The sequence below is a fragment of the Sorex araneus genome, chromosome 6 (assembly GCF_027595985.1).
Source record: "Sorex araneus isolate mSorAra2 chromosome 6, mSorAra2.pri, whole genome shotgun sequence".
NCBI classification, from domain to species: Eukaryota; Metazoa; Chordata; class Mammalia; order Eulipotyphla; family Soricidae; genus Sorex; species Sorex araneus.
In genome coordinates, this window is record NC_073307.1 from 133,151,305 (window position 1) to 133,173,775 (window position 22,471).

Consider the following 22,471-nt stretch of genomic DNA (forward strand, 5'->3'; position numbering starts at 1 on the left):
CAATATCTAATGCCTCATTTAAATTTTTATACTTTTATTATCTGTTGTCTCGCCCATACTGGAACCCAAGTTTTCTGAGACCTCTGTCTTATTCATACTGTATGCTCAAGAATTAGAGCAATTCTTCGCTCATTGAAGAAACTCTGTAAACCTATATGAATGAAGGAATGATTTCTCTTTAACCCCATTTCTCTGCTTCCTAAGACTAGAAAACATCATTTTTCCCCCTTTTACCACATGCTCTTTCAGCTCTTTGCCTACTCTTAACCGTAAAACAAAAACGTCAAGGTGATAAGTACTACACAAACAAACGTTTTGAGTCAACATTATGAGTTAGCACTGTAGCACTGTCATCCTGATGTTCATTGGTTTGCTCTAGCGGGCACCAGTAACATCTCCATTGTGAGAATTGTTGTCACTGGTTTTTTTGCCATATTGAATACACCATGGGTAGCTTGCCAGGTTCTGCCGTGTATCTCTGCTGTGCGAGATACTCTCTGTAGCATGCCGGGCTCTCTGAGAGGGATAGAGGAATCAAACCATAAAAATGAGATATCATCGCACATTAGTGAAAATTACATATATCAAAGACTGGAAACAAATGGCATTGATGAGATGTAGTGGAAAAGAGAACCCTCATTCACTGCTGGTGAGAATTTTGCTTGATTTAGCTTTTATTAAAAAACAACATGAAGATTTGCAAAAAATGTAAGAATAGAACTCTCATGTGATCCAGACATTCTTTATCATGACATCTATCCTCCACATGAAAAAATATTGATTTGAAAAGATACACGCACACCTATGTTCACTGCAGTATGCAATAAGATATGTAGGATGTTAAAACAACCCAGATGTCTGATGATGTAAGAATGGATAAAGAAACTATGGTGAAGCCAAAAAGATAGTACAGTGAGTAAGGTACTTGCTTTACACACAGCTGGCCGAGGCATAATCCCCAGCACTACATATGGCCCCCTAAACCCTGCCAGGAGTGATTCCTGAGCAAGAGCCAGGAATAAGCCCTGAGTACTGCTGAGTAATCCACTACCCTCAAGTAAAGGTATATATTCACCATGAAATACTATACAGCATAAGGAAGATGAACATAAAGTCCATTTGTAACTTGGATAGAACTGGAGGGTATCAAGTTTAACTGAAAAAGTCAGAGAGAGAACAACCTGATTATTTCACTCATATATATTGAGAAACAAAACAGGAGAAAAGATAAGATCAAATGATAATGAACACTTGACCCTGTATTATATAACTAATAATACAGAGTAGGAGTGGGGTTTGATGAAAGGGGGGTATATTTACAAAGTGAAACGAAATAATATAAAAGAATTGGTGGGGGGTCTTGGGCACTCTGCTGGGAGTGATGTGTAGACACTATACATCAAAACCACAAATATGTACACTATGACAAACATGTTACCTAAATTATGATAATTTTTTAAATCTTTGAGGTCAGATGTGATTTTGAAGAACATTTGGATTTTTTTTAAAAAGCTAATATGGTATACATCAAGTGGTACACACCATATTAGGTACACACATTAGGTGTACTAATATGGATCTAATGGCACATGTGTCATATTTTAAATAAAGTCAGTAAGGTCTATCAAAGAAACCCATAGTCAAAGAAATCAATTATTTCAACAAAATAACATTGTACTAAATAAAACTCTGTTATAAAAATGAGTTACAAAACACTGTATCACCATGATCCCGTTGCTCATTGATTTGCTCGAGCGGGCACCAGTAACATCTCCATTGTGAGACTTGCCGTTACTGTTAAATTTGGATTTTTGGATTGCATGAGATTACAGATTTACAGCACAAATTCAGAGGCTGTGAGAAATAAATACTTCACTTAAAGCATGGAGTTGAATGCATGATATGCAGATTTAATTTAAATCATAAAGGCAGTTACAATTTTTCAGGCATATAAAGGCAGCATGTGTGTGTATACAATTAAACACTTCGTGAGTATGTCAAGAAGTTAAAATTTCTCAATCATTGCTTATTTTGATAGTAGAGGAGTTCCTGCCATATGCATACTCCAGATTTTCTGATGAGCTAAAGACATTTTTTGACTACTCCTTTACCTCTAATTATAATTTTCATATCCTTATATATGCATACAGTATGAGCATTCTACAGTCTATTTACAGGTCTGAAACTTTTGTAATGAAATACATGACCATACATTTATTCTGATGTGTAGAAATAGAAATAATTGTGTTGTCTCAGAGAACAGTGGCTTTATGTGACATTTTTTCTATAAAATATTTTCTAGCTCCTTAACATTTTTACTGAGAAATGACATGGACTTAAAAATAACCTCACAAAATGCATATGCAGTATGAAAGGAATTTCATAATTGGAAATTCAGGTAAGAACACTTTAAATCCTTCTTTGCTGCCTAATTTTTGCAGTCATCCCCCTATATTTAAGCATCATTAAGGCCAGTTTCAGCTCTAGCAGGACTAACGCAGCCACTGATGCAGGCAGTAGCGCTGCAGAGTTGTCTTGAGATCCAGCTGCAGGAATATAGCAAGGTGTGCTGTGTAACGGGTAGTGGGTGACTTAATGAAACTTGTGCTTTCAACACAACTATCTACAAACCAATTCAGGAAACGTAATGGAAGAGAATATAATGCATGAATCCAGGTTCATTAAACTAATGCATTTTTTGAAAAACAAAATATGACAGAACATTTCATTATTGGAGCATATATGAGGAAAAAGTGTTATGCTGTGATTTAGAATGTGTCTTGTGTGTCGTGGAATTGAAATATTTCCAAATCATCAATAATTAAAATGATGAGAATCCATCATTTCACTGACATTTACTTCTACATGAAAAGATGGCCTATTTTAATGTGCTCACACATATTCTTGTCAATCACAAGCTGTCACAGCAAATTATTTCATTTTGTAGATCACATGGCAGTTAGAAAATCTCTAGGTTTAAATTTAGATCTTAGGCGTAGTATCAAGAACTCTTTTCATGGAGTTTTTTTTTTCTGTGACTAAATCTTTGCAATACAGCATAAAAAAGATATAAAGTCTTATTTATAACATTTAGTTTCAATTCTGGGTAACAAAACTCTGGACAGAAATGAATCATTGTAAATGATAACTCTGATACCAGATAAGAAAAAAGAATATAAGGATAGATAGAAGCATTAAACCACATTTTACAAAACAACAAGAACTCCATACTCTTAAACTTGCAAACATATTTGGTCTAAATTAGTTTACTCCCTTTTATCTTCAAGACATTTAAGCAACTACAGGAAATGAATCATTTGTTGTGCTATGTTTGCCTTGCCTATAGCACCTAGAAGCTATAAAGGAGCTGAATTCTTATAAATGCAAGAATTTTCACAAAGACAGCATTAAGTAGAATATTCAGGAAACTATGAATAAAATCTAAAGCCTAAGTTCATAAATCTAAAAATTTTTAAATGCCTGTTCAAGTAAGTCATTAACCATTCCTTTACAATTCTACCAGAATCATCAATAAATATCAGAATGCCAGAAGCCAGACTTAAGATATAAAATATCTTCTTCAACAGTCTTTATAAAAAATATTTCTATTTGCCCCAGGCACAATTTATCTTTTATTTAATCATTCAACTTCAAAATGTAATAATTATTCTAATATTGCATTTCAACAGAGAATGCTTCATGTCAGTCTTGACCTTGGCTTGACCTTTATATGAAAGCTTTGTGTTCCGAGGTATGTGATGAATAGCTCCTCTGGCTTTCTATTAAACCAGTGCCACTAGTTGTCAACAGTGATGCTCAAAAGGGGTGGTGAAGTAGTTTAAAAATTAGCGATGTTCTGCAGGTCTTTTTCTACCTCAATAAACCTAGAAATAGTTGTTAAGCAATTTTCTTTCTTTCCAAAGAGTAAGAATGAAGTATAGAAATACAAAAGTCAAAGTATATGTAGGTGCATTTGGCCTTTTAGTGCCAGAAATAAGTTAACTTTTCCTTCGAAAGACCCACTTATTATATTGTTGAATAATGTTCTTAGTTTTAAGGATGTGTAAATTACTTAGTCTAAGCTCCTTTAACATGGACTTCTACTTCTATCACATGTCTAGACATATAGTATATAATTTAAAAGTGTTTACTGATTCAGATTTAGATTGAATTGTATTAAATTTCAAATCAAATAAAAATGATAGAAAAGAAATAACACAATGAGCTCCATTTTTCATCTGTTTCTGATCTGGTCTACCACCTACCATGAACTAGGCTCTCAATGAGTGTTTGCTGAATGAACTAAAAAAATTAAATTAATGACAAATTACAGCTTATAATGCCTATTGTTCATATATTAAATATATATGTTTATTTAGACACAATAATGATGAATTCTCTCAGCAGCACTTTTTCTCTACTTCTTTTTCCAACTTTTAAGAATGCCTTATTCTGAGTTTATCCAATACCTCCAGAACTATTTGTACATATTTTATTTTATTGGTACACAGGAAAGATGTTGGGAAAATATTAATTTTGGCTATCAATACATTTCAATAAAGATCATTTTAATCTAGTTTGTAAATATGTGGCTAATAAATAGAACCCATGACCATCTCATCTATTATTTAAATCCAATCAAAGGTTACCATACCTACATACAAACATACCTACATACGTATACAGATATACAGATTTTTCTCTAAATACTTATATACTTTTATAGACTTAAATTTCTGAAACCAAATATTCATCTTTAGCTTAACTTAGTTGCTTTTTCCCCATATAGCTATCCTAAGTCTTTTTAATGGACATGTGATATGCTAGTCTGTGTCCAAGCTCACCTACAATTTCTTTTCTCAAAAGACAAGGCACATCTGCCACCTGCTCTACTCCGTGTCCCAGCAACAACTGTCGAGCAGCATAAAGATTGATTATCAGTCAAAAACCATTGCACAACACCAGATTTTGGTGGGTTAAGCTTGCTGATCCAGCAAGAGATGGTGTGAAATTTTCAGGAGTGTGTGCCAACATTTTGGTGCTAAAAGAACAGCAGTGCATGTCACAGTGAAACACAGCCAAAGATGTGAAGACAAAGCAGAGAAGTTTTTTTGTTTTAGTCTTGGCTTTAAAATGATAAAAGAGAAATCCAAACTAGGAAGAAACTAGTTTCTATATTACAAAACCCCATCCACCAAGCTTAGTCAAATGTAGAATATTGTTATTTTAAGCATGTATGTACAGGAGATATTTTAAGAATATTAATAATAAAAACACCTTTTTTAGTCTTTTTATAATACCATTATCATATGAAAGGAATATATTTCTAATTAATAAAAATAAGCAAGAATCTTAATGAGGCACTCATTAAATATCTATACATAAACCGTCACAGAAATATTTACCCATAAATACTTGTGCTTTTATACAAACAGATGATAAATTGAATGCAAAACAAATGCAGTCATATTTTAAGATTAAACAAAATTTGAAAAATATATGGGATTATATTTCAGCATAAACAATTTTTACTGAGTACTATAGCAACAAGTTTCTTTGCAAAAACCAAACTGTCAAAACTTACTATTAAATTCATTAAGTTACTTATTCCCGGGTAATCAAGTACTATCAAAAAAAGAGAAATCATAGCATATTTTATGTAATAACAATAATGAAAGAATTTTTATCACCTCATCTATAATGAACCCAAGATTACATTTTTTTTCACTTAATGAAATCACTGCCTAGACTTGCCTTTGATTCACCAGCATAATAGCAGTTGTAAAAAAATGATACTTCTACTAAAGTATAAAAAAATAGGGGGGAACAGAGCAGTTAGATATATTGAATTTTTATGGCAAAGCTATTATGTCATTTAAATGTGATTACCATGTACAGTTCTGGATAACAGCCTCTGAATATGACATGCTTGGAAGAAGATTCTTAGATAATGACACTTTCATTTTTCTATTAAAATGTATTTCCCACTGGAAAAAAAACTGTTATTTTTAGAAAATTTCCACACTTCTAAAATGTCAAAGAACCTCTGAAAAAGACCTTCCTATATGTAAACCTAAACTATGTCTAGGTTTACATATGTAAATTTCAAGGCAAATTTTTTTAAAAGTCACACTTGAGTATTTACCTTTATGAAAATAATTTATTGAAAAAATAATACACACATAAAGAACTATATATTAATTATTGGAAATATTTTATGATTATGTAAATGCTATCTTTTTTTAAAAGGCCCAGAGTATAAATGAATAAATGATACTTAAAACTTGGAACTATTTTCTGAGAGAATAAATCTAATGAATTATGTCTGTTGGGTGTCACAGAAACTAAATAGTAAATTCAATAATCTCTGATTTAATTTATTATATTTTCACCATTTAACCTCCTGCAGGCTCCCTAATGTCTGTTCAGATCTATATTAAATTAAGCACCAATGCTAATGAAGGGCAATAAACGTGGCTGTCAGTGGATTTTTCTTTCATTAAGCACATTATCCTCTTACTGAGCTGTAAATGCGTAAACATTAGTTTTGTTAAACCATGCAAAAAAGGCAGGATGAAAATCATTTTTTAATTGCACCCCTTAAGCAATTTACTGTGTGTGTGTGGGTAGAGTAGCCCCCCCCTTTTTTACCTTTCATTTTTTTGAATGGGTTTAAAAAGGGCTCTCCTGTTGAAACATAAATGTCGGCTTCATGGGGTATATCTTCAGGTTCGAGGGCTTCAGTGCCATCTGCCAAGAATACTCTTCGTGCAGCCATGTTCAGATTCAGTTTTTCTGTGCATTCCTGCAGCAGCTAGAAGAAAGCAAGAGGTAAAAGACAGTGATTTAGCACAATGAAAGTAACACATTTCCATGAAACAAAATGCTAATAATCAAAACAGTAGCTCTCTGAATCACTTGCCAGTAATTCAGACAAATAAGTCAAGTAACTTGACTTGCAGTTTGCTACTAGTTGAAAACACACAAATAACAGAAAAATCACTACCCCAAGATTACTTATCAAATACCTAATTTTAGTTGCTAAGTAGTCTCTTAAACTGCAATATATAAAGCATTTTTTCTGTTTCATAACACTAAGGCATTGATCACAAAAAGAAAAATTACAAAATGTCTATGAGATCTATGCATATAAGCAAGTTACAGAATCAGATTATTTAAAACAAATATTTCACATTAATTTTAAAGGTAAAAAAATGAAAAACCTCTAAACACAGTTACCAGGGTGATGGTTGGTACAGTAACTCTGGCAAAGACTGTTCTAGATCCATTTTTATAAGCTGTTACTTTAATCACTTTTGGTTGATGTTTGAGTCTTTGCAACAATCTATGACGATTTTGTGCTGAATGAAACTTTAAAGAAGAGAACGGTGTAACTCTACAAAAAAAAGTCATAGGTTATTAAAAACAGTTAAACAACTCATATCTTAGATTTTATTATAGTACAAGCTTAAATAATAGCTATTTATTTTCCTCAAAAATGTTTTATAGAATGATCGTAAATGTTTACTTAAATATTTAAACTAACACATATATTTGAATAAATTATTTTTAGAATTCAAAATACCAAGCCATTTAAAAAGAATTTATATATGCATATTAGGTTCTGAAAGTAAAAAGTAGAAACATGGTTTTAACATTTTGAAATGTAAGTAGCTAAGATTTTCCTTGAAGCTTGGAAGTTTATCAAAGGCTTTGATTTTTAAGTAATATTTGAAAATTAAGTAGATTGTAACTAAAGTTCTTTTATAAAGTTAATTACTATTGCTTTCATTTAAAAAATATCAATATTTCTAAATGGATTTTTAGTAAAAATCAATTTCAATCCTTATTATTTCTCTGCCAAAATACTTAGTAAAGACTAACATGTTAAACTTTTTACTTCGGAGCTCTCTAATCCTATTAATTCTTAATACCACAAAAGCAAAGAAAATATTTTTTTTTAAGTTTTAGGTAAACTAAAATCAACAACTGTTACATAAATCTAATGTAAGCATCTATTTCTTGATTATTTTTACCAATATTTTCTACTATTCATCCATAAGATTAATAGTTTATGATCACAACTTCGATATAAAAACATATACACAAAAAGGTTCTATAATGTGTTCCTTTTAATTTAATGTTTTAAAAAATTGTTCAATTTAAAAAGCATGAATTATTAACTTTTAAATATCTAAAAAGCAAAGATATTTTATGGTCCTAGTCTGATCCTGCTTCAGGAGTTTTTCCAGAGTTACATATTATCCTGGTTGAGGTGCACCTCCTGTTTCCATAAGTATAATTAGTAACATTCTAAGTTAGTGCTTTCAAAGAAAACAAAACAAAAACTAAACTAAAACCTAGAGATGTGCTACATTTCACGTCTGAAATAGTCACTTGAATCATTGTCAATTCTGCTGAAAGGACAGAGCTTCAACAGTCAGTTAAAAACAACAGAGAACAGCTTTGATTACCTCTGTTGACCCTCTGGAGCACTGACAGGTCTGTTTCTCTTGGATGCTGATATAAAACAAGAATTGTTTTTACTGTTTGATTTGTAGCTATCTAGGTCTGATATTTCATCACGACTATGATCTGATACTGTTTGATGTGTGGAGTAATCTTGAAGTCCCGACCCTTCTGATACTGCCGCTGAATGCAAACGTCCGTTGGGGCCAAACTGAGGTTGCAAGTAATCTTCAGTAGTTTTAATAACCACTTTTGCCTGGGATGATACAAACTCCCTGAAAGAATCAATACATGGAAGAATACAGTTAATTGCTTTATAACTGTATGTTAACAACATGATAACTAGTTGAGTGTTATATGCTAGACAAAATAAGTCGCAATCATTGATCTTTTTGGTCCTTAAGGAATTCCAGGGAAGTGGGCAATATTTTTATTCCTGTTTTAAAGATTTAAGGAATTAAGGCTCAGATAGACGAACCAGGATGCTGCCCATGCTTACACAGTCAGTGAACTAACATGGTGGGAAACTAATGCAAGCCAGTCTTAAAACAAAACCCACACTCATAATCATTAAACTTAATTTCTTTCATTATTTGTTTTCTCCTTTGTGAAGCAAGAGTTTTCTTGAATGAAGTGGGGAAAGGTGGGAAAAGAATATGTGCTCAAGAGAGAACACAGCTTAAAAGAAAAAACAAGCCAAGAGATTTAGAGATACACAAGTGAAATATGTGTTCAAGGGAGAACATGGACTTTAAAACAAGTCTTAATTTCTTTTATTTAATTAAACTAGATTTTAAAAAAAGCTTAGTTTGAGGTTTTGTCAATATTATTTGCTATCCATAAATGCTAATAATAATAGTTTATAATAAAACATTATTCTTGGAACAATTTTGAAAAATAAATCTTTAATTCTTAAATCTGTTTTTTTTGAAACACTAGCACTCTCCCAAGTATAAGAAAATAAAATTATTTTGATTCAAGGCTCAACCTCAAGAAACCTGAAACTATGCTCCAAAAGAAAATACATGTTAAATAATATATTCTGAGAAACATGAGTCTATACTAACTGTATACCAAAATTAATTGAATATCCACATAATAAATTTAATAAAGGCTTCACAGCAGGCACAGAATCATAATGACTCACTCATTCTGGCTTGTTGTGGATCACCCCAGTCGTGGCACTGAAAGCCATACATTCTAAGAACTTCTAAAGATTCAAAATGGAACAGTTGGTCAACTATTTAAACTGGAATAGTAGTATTCCAGTACTACTAGTATTTAAACTAGTATTCCTAGAGTAATACTGGTACTAGTAACTCCTAGAATAGTAGTATTCCTAGAGCTTCATAATTGTGAAGCATGCTATTTAATCTACATCCAGTCCTAGGAACTATTTTTGTATTCATCAAGTCTGTGTCTTTAAAATTTTCTAGTTAATAAATAGTGTCATACATAACTTATTTTTCTTTGAGGGGGATCACACCCTGTGTTGCTCAGGAGCTTCTCTTTCGAGTGCTCAGGGAAACATGTGGTCCTAGGAATCAAACCCAGAGACTTAGTATGCACTTAACTCCTATGAGCTATCTCCACAGTCCTTGTAGTAGAATTTAATTCCTTACACAATTATAAAATAATGTAAGTTTAATGTATGAATATTAGCACTAAACAGTCCCTCCTCTAAATGTTTTGTAGCCACATATGTCATTATAATTGCAGTGATCTTTTCTGGCTAGCTTTTTTTATGCTCACAAGTGTGCAAATGGTTGAGTATTTCCTCTGAAAGAATGAGGTCAAGAGTCACAAGGCAAATTTCATGACTTCATGTTTTCTGACAGCTACGTAGTATTCCATTGTGTAAATATACCAGAGTTTCTTTAGCCAATCATCTGTTTTTGGGCACTCTGGTTTTTTCCATATTGTGACTATTGTAGACAGAGCGGCAATGAACATGGAAATGCAGATGTCACCTCTACTATACCTTTTTGCCTCTCCGGGATATATTCCCAGGAGTGGTATTGCTGGGTCAAATGGGAGCTCAATTTCTAACTTTTTGAGAATCGTCCATATTGTTTTCCAAAAGGGCTGAACCAGTCGGCATTCCCACCAGCAGTGAAGGAGAGTCCCTTTCTCCCCACATCCACGCCAACACCGGTTGCTTTTGTTTTTTGGGATGTGGGCCAGTCTCTGTGGTGTGAGATGATATCTCATTGTTGTTTTGATCTGCATCTCCCTGATAATTAGTGATGTTGAACATTTTCTCATGTGCCTCTCAGCCATTCGGATTTCTTCTTTGGAAAAGTTTCTGTTCATTTCATCACCCCATTTTTTGATTGGGTTGGCAGTTTTCTTCTTGTGGAGTTCAACCAGTGCATTGTATACCCTTGTTATCAACCCTTTATCGGATGGGTACTGCATAAATATCCTTTCCCATTCTGTAGATTGTCTTTGTATTTTGGTCACTGTTTCTTTTGAGTTGCAGAAGCTTCTTAGTTTGAGATAGTCCCATTTATTTATCTTTGTTTTCAACTGCTTGGCCAGTGGCGTGTCAGCTTTGAAGATACCTTTGGCTTCAATGTCGTGGAGGGTTTTGCCGACCTTATCTTCAATGTACCTTAGGGATTCTGGTCTGATGTTGAGGTCTTTAATCCATTTTGATCTGATTTTTGTACATGGTGATAGATGGAGGTCTAATGGAAAGTATCATGCTGAGTGAAATGAGTCCGAAAGAAAGAGACAGACATAGAAAGATCGCACTCATATGTGGAATATAAAGTAGCTGAGAGGTACAAGCTTACAATGTTGCGATTCCTGGCAGACATTTCTCTGGACTTAATTACTAGATACTAAAATACAGAAATCCAAAACTATGCTGCTGCTAGTGCGGCCTTCTGACTTCATATCTCTTCATTCTCAGCAATGGAAAACAAATTACCAAATGCTTTCTTTTCAGCAGATCGACTTTAGGGGGGGAGAAACTCCAAATCAATAATAGTGAATTTTTTTCGTTTAAATATTGAATGTAATCAAAGTAAAGTGAAAGTAAAGTGAAATTTACCAGTTACACATGCGGGGTGGGAGGCTGGGGAGGTGGGGGGAAGGGGGGAGGTATATTGTGATTCTTGGTGGTGGAATATGTGCACTGGTGAAGGGATGGGTGTTTGAGCATTGTATAACTGAGACTTTAACCTGAACGCTTTGTAACTTTCCACATGGTGAATTAATAAAAGAATTAAAACAAAACAAACAACAACAACAACAACAACAACAACAACAAATAAAATGTGGGGACTGGAGCAGTAGAACAGTGGGTAGGGCACTGTCATGTAACATTGTCCTCCCATTGTTCATCGACTTGCTCAAGTGGGCACCAGTAATGTCTCCATTGTGGGACTTGTTACTATTTTTGGCATATCAAATATGCCATGGAGAGCTTGCCAGGCTCTGCTGTGTGGGCAGGATACTCTTGGTAGCTTGCCGGCCTCTCTGAGAGGGACAGAGGAATCAAACCCGGGTCAGCGGCATGCAAAGCAAATGCCCTACCCGCTGTGCTGTCGCTCCAGCCCAAATACAAAGAAAAACAATGTATATAGACTATTATTTTCCCCCTAAGTTTTGAATATACTTGATAAATACCATAAACATTGGCCATTTTTGTGGAGGGTAGGGCAGTAAATAAAAAAAGAGTCACAAGGCAAATGGATGTGTATGGTGTGAGATGACACAGTGGCCAATGGAACAAAAGACACTGGATGAAAGAGAGTAAGGGAGTGAGTGAGAGAGAAGAAAATGCCTGCCATAGAGGCAAGCAGGGATGGGGGGCTAGGTCGGAGGAAAACTGGGGACATTGGTGGTGGGAAATGTACACTTGTGAAGGGACAGCTGTTGAAACATTATATGACTGAAACTCAATCATGAACAACTTTGTAATTGTGTATCCCACTGTGATTCAATTAAAAAAATAAAAAGAAGAGTCACTGGTGGGGAGTGGTTCGAGACAATGGGATCCAAGTGATTGCATTTTATCATTTTTGTTTTACTGTCATAACAAGTTGGCCTAGGACTAACCAAAGATAGTACTGGAGAAAGGAGTGGCCTTGTCCTACAGTTGGAGCCCTTCTGAGGCCACCAAAGCTGTGGCAGTGTCTTGAATGTATCATTAGACTTAGAATTCTCAAAGGAAGGACCTCCCTTTACACCACCTGCATAAGTCAGATTTGCGTAGCATTTGGGAGTGGTTTCATGTGGGAACATCAGGTCATAGTGGCAGTGCCTCTGCAGCAACAGCAATGGAGGTATCTGACAAATGAACACCACACTTTTGAACCTGAAGGGAAATGGCAGTAAACAGCCAGGCAAAAGGACATATATATATATATATATATATATATATATATATGAGTACTGCTATTTATTCTGCCATTGATTAAGCTGATTGAACTAGGCATAAATGCTACATTACTTTTTTAAATTCAGAATGTTAATTTAATTTTATTATTTTATTATTATTCCCCCCCTTTTTATTGATTCACCTTGAGTTACAAAGCTTTCATGTTTGAGAATCAGTCATACAATCATCAAACACCCATCCCTTCACCAGTGCACATTTTACACCACCAAAAGTACCCAGTATTTGCCCCACCCCCACCCCATTCAACCCTTCCCCTGCCTGTGTGGCAATTTCCCCCATACTCTCTCTCTACTTTGGTTACATTCGATATTTTGATAATAGTCCCACCACCACTCAAATCTGCCAAAAAGGCAATGCTAAACAATTTGTCTTATATTGCTTGTTATGGATAGAATATAATGTCCAAGAAATTATGTGTTGTTCTCTTCTGGGAGTTTTAGTTTATAGTCTCTGGGTCTTGGCCATTGATGAAATTACATGGTTCTGGGGTCAGTTTGTGGGTGTGACTGCAAAGCTACTGGAAAACTAGGGACCTGGGGGCAGGAGGCCCAGTCCTGATCCAAGTGGACTTGGAGATCTCAGTCACGGGTCCTTGCTTACCTCTGCTCTACCAGCCCTAACTGTGTCTTTTGATCTCTTTTGAGATTTACGGGTCTCTGAAATAAGGCAAATAAATAAGCTTATATAGCTGAGCTGGAGGTGGTTTGTGGGTGTGGCTCCCACATGCCTAATATTTGGCTGTTAAATTTCTTGGTAACGTTGGCCCCAAGAATTGGGGTCTGGCCAAAGACACAGTAGCAATTTGGGGGTATCTGGAAGTCTGAAGGCACCATCAGTTTGCTGATGCACTCACCCCACAGGTACAGGTTGACCTGATGGCAGCACCATACCCCCAAAAGGATTTATAGATTCATAAAACTGTTCCCAGTTCCTGTGAAAAGTTTCTTGGAGAGAAAATTATCAAATTCATAAAGAAAATTCATGTCTGAATTGTCAAATTCATAACTGCAAAGTGGGATTCCTATTTTTTTAATGAACACATTTTGTCAAATATTTTAGAATATCCTATAGGATAATAGTATATATCCAAAACAACCACAAAATAAAAGGCCATTAGTTTTTCCATATTTCAAAGTTTCAATCGTATTAAACTTTAGTGCTTAACCTTTCACCTAAGTCTACTTTATAATATTTTAGGATTGATTTATGGTTTTTATAACCATATTGAAATATATTATTATATTAAATGTATTTTGCCTTTCTCAGCCTGGTTCTATGTAGTTGGATTAGCTACTGTTTTTTGTCTCATGGGATAGTATTTGTAACATATTTGGAGACTCTCCAATAAAATCCATCATCCTATGCTAACTTTACCCTACCAAAAGGCTCGAGTAAGTTTAGGACTATAACTATGCTGAATATACTAGCCTTCTGTTCGCAGTTTCTAACATGAGTTACTTCCATCCCCATTCTTGTAGGGGTACTGTGAGTTTGCAATACAGTTAGTGATTGTTTGATGCATATATCATCACCAGAGTATCTGCTACCCTCCACAACATTGCACTCATCCACCCCATCCTCCTGCCCCAAGCTTAGTTCTATGAACCAACTCTCAAGTTTGGTTGCTTTTGGACATTTTGTGCTCCCTTACTGTGTATCTTTGTATTGTGCATATGAAAACGATTGTTCTGTATATGTCCCAGTTTTTCTGTCTTAATTCAATATGACACTGTAGTTCTATCCAAATAGTATCAAGTTGCATGCTTTTATCCTTTCTTACAGCAGCATAGTACTCATTGAATATGTATATATATATATATTCAATATATATACCATAACTTCTTGATCCAATCATCCACATTTGGACAGTTACCATATCTTGACTATTGTACTGAGTACTTCAGTGAACATACTATGCATTTATCCTTTTAAATTAATGTTTTTTTGGAATTCTAACACTCTTGTAAGAATTGGTGTATGACCTAGTTCTTGAGTTTCTGAGAAGATGAACACAAAGTAGAAAAGATAAACTGCTAGCACAGTGGGTAAAGCATTTGCCTTGCAAGCGGCCGACACGAGTTCGATTCCTCCATCCCTCTCAGAGAGCCTTGCAAGCTACCCGCATGGCAGAGCCTGGCAAGCTACCTATGGCATATTCAATATGCTAAAAACAGTAACAACAAGTCTCATGATGGAGACATTACTGGTGCCGGCTCGAGCAACTTGATGAACAACGGGATGAGAGTGCTGTAGTGCTGCAGTGCTACAGTACTACAGAAACTAAAGACCTTAGAATTGTTATTCTTGAGTTTCAGATGATAGGATGTATCACCAATATGCACAGAAAGCTAAAAAATTCATTCCTGTAGAACACAACTTCCTAAAAGCTTACTGCATTGCTACTTCTAATAAAGTAGAACAATTACAAAGACAACCTCATTAGCCACTGCGAAGTCTGTGCATGGGAAAGTACCTGTTAGTGGCCCCAAAGTCTTTGGATAAAATAGTAGGAAAATAACAGAGAAAATATATTAATATGGGCTCTTGTATACCACATAAAAGTTTTTTTAAAAAAAACCCTAGTATTTAAGGCTTTTAAGTTCAGAAAGATAAGTACATACTGAATTTTTGAAAAGAACAGTGATTAAGGACAGAGTGGACAGTATAACAGTAGAACATTTGCCTTATATATGGCTGAAACAGGTCTTATCCCCAGCATTATATAGTACTCTGAGCCCACCCAGGAGTGATCCCTGAGCACATAACCATGAGAGTCCTAAGTACAGCTGATTGTTACCCAACTTTTTTAAAAAAAAAATATTATTTGGACACAACACATAATTTAAATCACTAACATTATTTAACTCTAGCTACTCAAATGTTCAGTTATTCAGATTATTTTAGCATTAATAATCATTTACTTCTGATCATAGAAAAACAAAAGAATGGAATATTATAAATGAATTGCCTTTTCGGAGGAAGAAAGGCAGATGGCCAATAGATAGAGGAAAAACTGCTCAGCATCATTTATCATTTGGGAAATCCATATCAAAATGACACCAATGACAATGGTCCAAATCAAAAATAGTAGGAACATCTGTGCTGGCAAGAATGAGAAGGAACTCTCATCTACTGCTAGTAGGAATGCTGCCTGGTTCAATCCCAGTGGAAAACAATATGGAGAGTCCCCATTAACCTTGAATTGAGCTGTCATATGACCCAGCAATTCTACCCTGGGGTACCTACACCCAGGACTTATTAAAAAAGGACCTCTGTACACCATTATTCATTGTTGCTCTTAGCACCATAGCTAACATATGGAAATCAACATAGGCTTCCTATGACAGATGAGTGCATTATGAAGATGTGGTATAAATAGAAAATGAAATAGTATGCAGCTGCAAGGAATGATGAAATTATGCAATTTGTTGCAGCCTCATTGGAACTTCAAGACATCATATTGAATGAACTAATCCAGAAGAATAAAGCGACGATCTACACGACAATCTCACACATCTGTGGTATACAGAATAGCTGGATGAGGAAATGTAATGTAGTTAATGGGGGGGGGGGTGCCTAGATCACCCTTTAGTCTAGAATCTAGTGTAAGGACAGACGGGAAAGAAATCAAAGGAAGGGAGGACAAAGAAGAGAAAAGGAATTAATGGGGAATTTGGGCTGGGGCCTTGGTTTTACTTGTGATGTGGGAAAGTGGTATAGTTATTTACCAAAGCACAGACTCAACAACACTGAAAACATGAGATCTAAGCTGAAACCACCTAACTCTAATGTTCCTGTCAAGATGGCAGCCGGAGGTGGGAGCTAATGGGGTGCGGGCACGGAGTATGGGAACACTGGTGATGGGACTGGTGTTAAAATATTATAATCCTAAAACTCAACTGTAAATAACTTTTAAATCGGGGTTCTTTAATTTAGAAAATTTTTGAAAAAGAATGGAATATTATGATTGTCAGTCCAGAGTCTGCAACAGTGTCTTAAGTTATTATTCAAAACTGTCAGAATAGTTTGGATATTTGGCCTAGTAGTTTCTTGTCAATGTTTTTCAATATTGATTTGGACTCCCTGGTAGGGTTGTTCTGGATGAAAACAATTAGTATGAGCAAATAAATGCCAGTATGAAAGTTCTATAAATAGATGCAGACATTTTATTTTTTATAAAATTCAATTACTTAAGATAAACCTCAGTATTATTTGAGACTGACTATATTTAAAAGGATGTCAAAAATTCTGACAGAGAGCTGGAGCAATAGCACAGCGGGTAGAGCGTTTGTACATGGCCACTCGGGTTCGACTCCCAGCATTCCATATGGTCTCCCGAGCACAGCCAGGGTAATTTCTGAGCACATGGCCATGAGTAACCCCTGTGCATCACCAGGTGTTACCTAAAAAGAAAAAGAAATTTCTGGCAGAAAATCCAAAGAAGGATTTTAATTTTTAATTTTATTATTTTAGCGGCTGGGGTGGTGCCATACCCAGAGATGTTGAGGGCTTATTCCTGGTTCTGTGTTCAGAGATCACTCTTGGCAGTACTTGGGGAACAGTTATGGTGTTGGGGGATTTAACTGAGTTCTATTGAGACTATGGCAAGCTCCTAAGCCTCTGTACTGTCTCTCTGGCCCTCAAAGAAGGAATCTTGAAAAGTGCTTTGAAAGTGGGTTGTTAGAGTAAGTTACTTCCTCCGAAGAATATTTTAGAAGTGGGAGGAGAGGCATCCACTTGGATTTACGTACGTATTCTGAGTGCCTCTAGTTTACTGCCAGTCATTATAAAATTAATTCTTTGATTTGAATAGATTATATAGAAATAAGTTCATAAAAGTAAGAAACAAATGTAGCAATTCCTGCATACAAATAAAATATGTAGATATTTTAGAATTTTATTATATAACAGAAGATAAGGTAAACATGACTAAATCATCTGAATGTTTGTACATATAACAAACAAAATATAATCAATAACAAATTATGTATAAGGAAGGTTCATTAAGAGATTACCTAAGTATTTATCCCATTTTTGAACTGAACTATACCTAATATATATTTGGCTTTCTATTACAATTAGAATATTAACAATGAGAGAACTTTTATATACATATATATGGAATTTAGAATTCCTTTACAATCTGGGCTATTATTTAGTCAAAATTTTCTTTTTGATGCTTTCATTCACTATACTTCATAAATTTTTTTTGCTTCACAAGGCAATAATGAAGTAAATATGTGAGGTCTAAGAATATAAGAAAACAGGCTCAGGGAGTATAGAAAAAAAATCAGATAAACAGAACACGATAAGATTTAAGGGTATGAGTTTAGTTTAGACAGGAGCAATTTTCTTCTCATTTTCTCTGATTTAGTAGCATTAGTGAATCTCAGTGGCTTCTCACAGCAATTTGGAGAACACTAATAAAGTCATACTTGTATATATCACATACAAAGACATCTATTAACTTCCATTGCTTATCACCCTTGTAGTCTTTTAACTGTAATTACACCACATTGACTTCCATAGTTCTTACCTGTCTGCCTATCTTTTTATTTTTTGGTTATGGAGTTACGCTTGGCATTGTGCAAGGGATACCTTTGCTTTGTTACTTGGGAATCACCCGGAAGAGCTCTGTGGACCATATATAAAGTCATGGATTGAACCTAGGCCACCTAAATGCAAAGCATATGCTCTAGCCCACTGACCTCTACTTCTGACCTGTTTGTCTTCTTCCCATAAGTATTTAATCAATTTATCTACACCTATGACTATATATCTTTCATAACTACTTAACAAGTGTTTATCTAAACTGTGCTTACATTGCCTAGAAACAACAAAAGAAAGTATTTTATAAAAAAACATTTTAATCATAAACCTTTCAGAAGACTCCAGAAGACTCAACATAAGTATAAAATGACATGGAGTTGTTTTTTAATCCCTTCTCTTCTCATGCTTGCTGCTGTCCTGATGACTAGTAAGCGGGGTCATTCACACACTTGGTTGCAGTGTTTGGGTACTGAGCCACCCTGTTCATGGGTTAGGGAAGACACACACATTCTGTGGTGGTGCTTATACATCTGACTGCACTGAATTCAGAAATGGTGAACTAGCATTGGTGGTCTCAAACAGGAGGACTAGTGGCACTATGCTTGGTGCATGTGTGCAGCACTGGAAATAGAACTTTTGGTTTCATGCTTGCAAAGCAGGCAGTTTTTATCACTGAGCCATCCTTGGATTTATCCATTGCATATATTTCACTCCTTTTTGAAGCAAAAAACATCCTTGGTGAGATTTCTATGGCAGAAATCTTCATGTGGCTAAGAATTGTATCCCTAAGTAGGAAGTATGGTTACTTTGACAGATCATGGATCAATGACAAACATGAAGGACTAATATCACATAGTTTGTTGTTGCTCTTGTGATCAACAACAGGATAACAGTTACCAAAGATTTGTACTGGCTGTTGTTTCATTCCAGTCTTGTCTATCAAATGTCTTCTTATTATCTAGAAGTCATAGCATTTTTATGGATAGCAAGTAGTTACAATATAAAATGAAGTAAATCAAATATAACAATCATTCTTTATCCCCTTATTATTTAGTAGTCGCTTTGTTAAATGTAGCCAAATTTTTTTCCAAACTTATTTATACTATATATTTGCAAGTTACATATTTCTAGTTTTATATTCATATGGTATTTTAACCTTACTGAGGTTATAGGTTTTTTGAAACTTTTTATATGTCAAAAGTTAACTTTATCCTATTAGCATTTAATGCTAATTAAACACTCTAAATGGAAAAATACAAATAAAGAAGGTAGTTTTAGTACCCTCTTCTCTACCGGATAGGTACCAGCATTCTCCATACCTGACCTGCACCATAGTAAGGGCCCAAACCACAGCTCCTGAAGTGACATATCTATTCAATAAATTACACACTACTTACTATTATGCTTCCAATCATTCTGTTAAGACAGACAGAGAAGGAAGAGAGCAACCTTCAGCCTAATCCCACAGAATCTTCCAGAGTGTTTAACAATAAAGACTCACCTTCAACACTGCAAGAACACTAGAAAACACATAGAAGCCAACCAAGTTCAGTAAGTGAAAACAGTATCACTGCAGATGTAAAAATATTGTCCTGCTCAATATCCTCAGACAACACTTTTAATGACACTATGGAGATCAATGAGTTCAAAGAAATAATAGCACAGATAGTCAGCAAAGCACAAGAAAGTATAAAAAAATGTAAAAAAAAAACCTACTACAATCAGAAATGACAGAAATAGAGAGCATGGTAGGTGATATAAAAATCTCAATAGAAGCTCTGAATATCAGAATAAAAGTTGCTTAGTACAAGATCAAGGAACCCCAAGATGAGAAAACTGCTAGAAAACAGCATAAGGTAGAAAATAGTCTTCAAGAAATGAACACCATACCAGAGGACTATAGGATGAGTTCGGGAGGAACAATATAAGAATCACTGAAGTCCCAAAGGAACAGAAAGGTAAATTTTAAAAATAAATAATAGTTTAAAAAATCACCAATAAACATCTTCCAGAGTTGAATATTACAGGCACTGGGCTTCAAGAGGCCCAAAGGGTCCCAGTGAAAATAGAACCAACTAGGGAAACTCCAAGACACATCATACTCAAAATGCAAAATCCAAAGATATAGACAGAATATTGAAAGGAGCAAGATCATTAAAACAACTTATATTTAAAGAAGATTCCATAGTATATATAGAAGATCTATCAAATGAGACTCTACATGCCAGAATAATATGAAAGGATATAGTACAAAGACGCAACAAAATAACACCTCATTAATAATAGTCTATCCAGCTAAATTATTATTCAGATTTGAATGCAACTATACAGAACTTCATGGACAGACAACATCTTAGGGAATTAATAGCCTTGAAACTAGATTAAGTACTATTAAAGGATCTCCCTTAAAGGGTAGGAGAAACTTCCCAACATGTGGCATTGAGTATGATGCCATATATGATATATACTGCTGTACTCTACTAAATGAAGAAAGGTTAAAACTATATAGCAATCAACCATCAAAACTGACTATTATTGATTTATTTTCTGATAATTGTACTTTCAATTTCTTTAAGTTTTCTTGAAGCAAGTAAATTAAATATATTATATGCTTTCCCAGGGAGGGGGGATGTAAGAGGTGAGAAGGAGCCAGGGACAATGGTGGAGGGAAGGAAACATTGGTGGTGGAATTGATGTTGGAACACTGTATTCCTGAAACAAGTCCATTATGAACAAGTTTGAAAATCATGGTGTCTTGATAAAAATTTTAAAAAGAACATAAGTATCCCAAGTACAATAAATAACAAATTATCACCTAAAATAATGGAACATAACCATTACTTTGAAAATAATATATAATATATAATGAAAATAATCATATATATTGTAAATATAAATTGTATAAAATCTACAAACAACACAAAATAAATATTTCACTAAACTTCTTTGTAGTTTGTCTCATGATGAAAAGAATAATCTTTAAAGACATAAATAACTCTACAAACATTGGTTTCTTTGGTAAATGTAATCTAAATATTATAGAAAGGGAATATGAATGATAACAATAAAAGTAAACAATTCCTCCAGAGGCAGAAGCAATAGCACAGCAGGTAGAGCGTTTGCCTTGCACGCAGCTGACCCAGGTTCGATTCCCAGCACTCCATATGGTCTCCTGAGCACCGACAGGGGTAATTCCTGAGTTCAGAGCCAGGAGTAAGTAACCCTTTTGCATCACTGGGTGTGACACAAAAAAGAAAAAAAAATCCTCCAAAGTTTATTTATAATGCCAGCAGAAAATATAACTCTAATTTGAAAATGTAGATAAGGGTATTCCAAATGGAACAAATTTTTTTGTTGTGTATTTTGGGGGGACACTCCTAGCAGTGTTCAGTAGACTAAGGCCACATGAGAGTTAGGTGCTTTACACTTGAACTACATGTTGATTCTCTGCAAAGTCATTTTAAGTAATTTTATAATACATAATATGAATAATAGAATTTCTATGCAAAACACACACACCTTAGCATTGAATGAGAAGATATTCAATGCTTGTTAAATTGGACTGGTTTTCCTTTATAGAATGAAATCCTAAACAAGAAGAGCAATTTCTAAGATTTGTAAAGGACTATCTGACTATAGGACTTAAGGCATAAATCATTCTATCCAAAAAAATGAATACTTTATGCAAAAGTACAAAGGAATGAACATAAGCCACATCTTATGTCGAAAATTGTGCAGGTGTACAGTTATATCTAGCTTTCTAGAAGAAATTGAAATTTTCAAAAACAACCAGAAATGTAGTTGAATATTTTGAGAAAATAACATGTTAATATTCATATTAGTAGAATTTTCTAAGTCAAAGAAAATGTTTAGAAAAAATACTAGAGAAATTGTGATTTGCTGGGTAGCAGAAGAAATAAGAGTGAAAGTGTTTCATTCACTACTTGCTTCATTCACTACTGCTATCTCCTCCTCTCTTTCTTCTAACTCCCATTCCATGATGGGGGTTTACTGAGCTCATCTTTGGATGATAGAGTGAGT

The 22,471-nt window shown here is 34.6% G+C and overlaps 1 protein-coding gene across 1 annotated transcript in view; it reads right to left on the minus strand.

Annotated features, from left to right (window-relative positions):
- DCDC1 (doublecortin domain containing 1) overlaps positions 1-22,471 on the minus strand; it is a 440,548-nt gene that overhangs the window by 394,910 nt on the left and 23,167 nt on the right. The window contains exons 3-5 of the mRNA XM_055142558.1: positions 8,475-8,744; positions 7,240-7,396; positions 6,652-6,814 (exon numbers count right to left, since the gene is read on the minus strand). Of these exons, the coding sequence (XP_054998533.1) occupies positions 6,652-6,814; positions 7,240-7,396; positions 8,475-8,744 (590 nt within the window). The remainder of the gene's footprint in view (positions 1-6,651; positions 6,815-7,239; positions 7,397-8,474; positions 8,745-22,471) is intronic.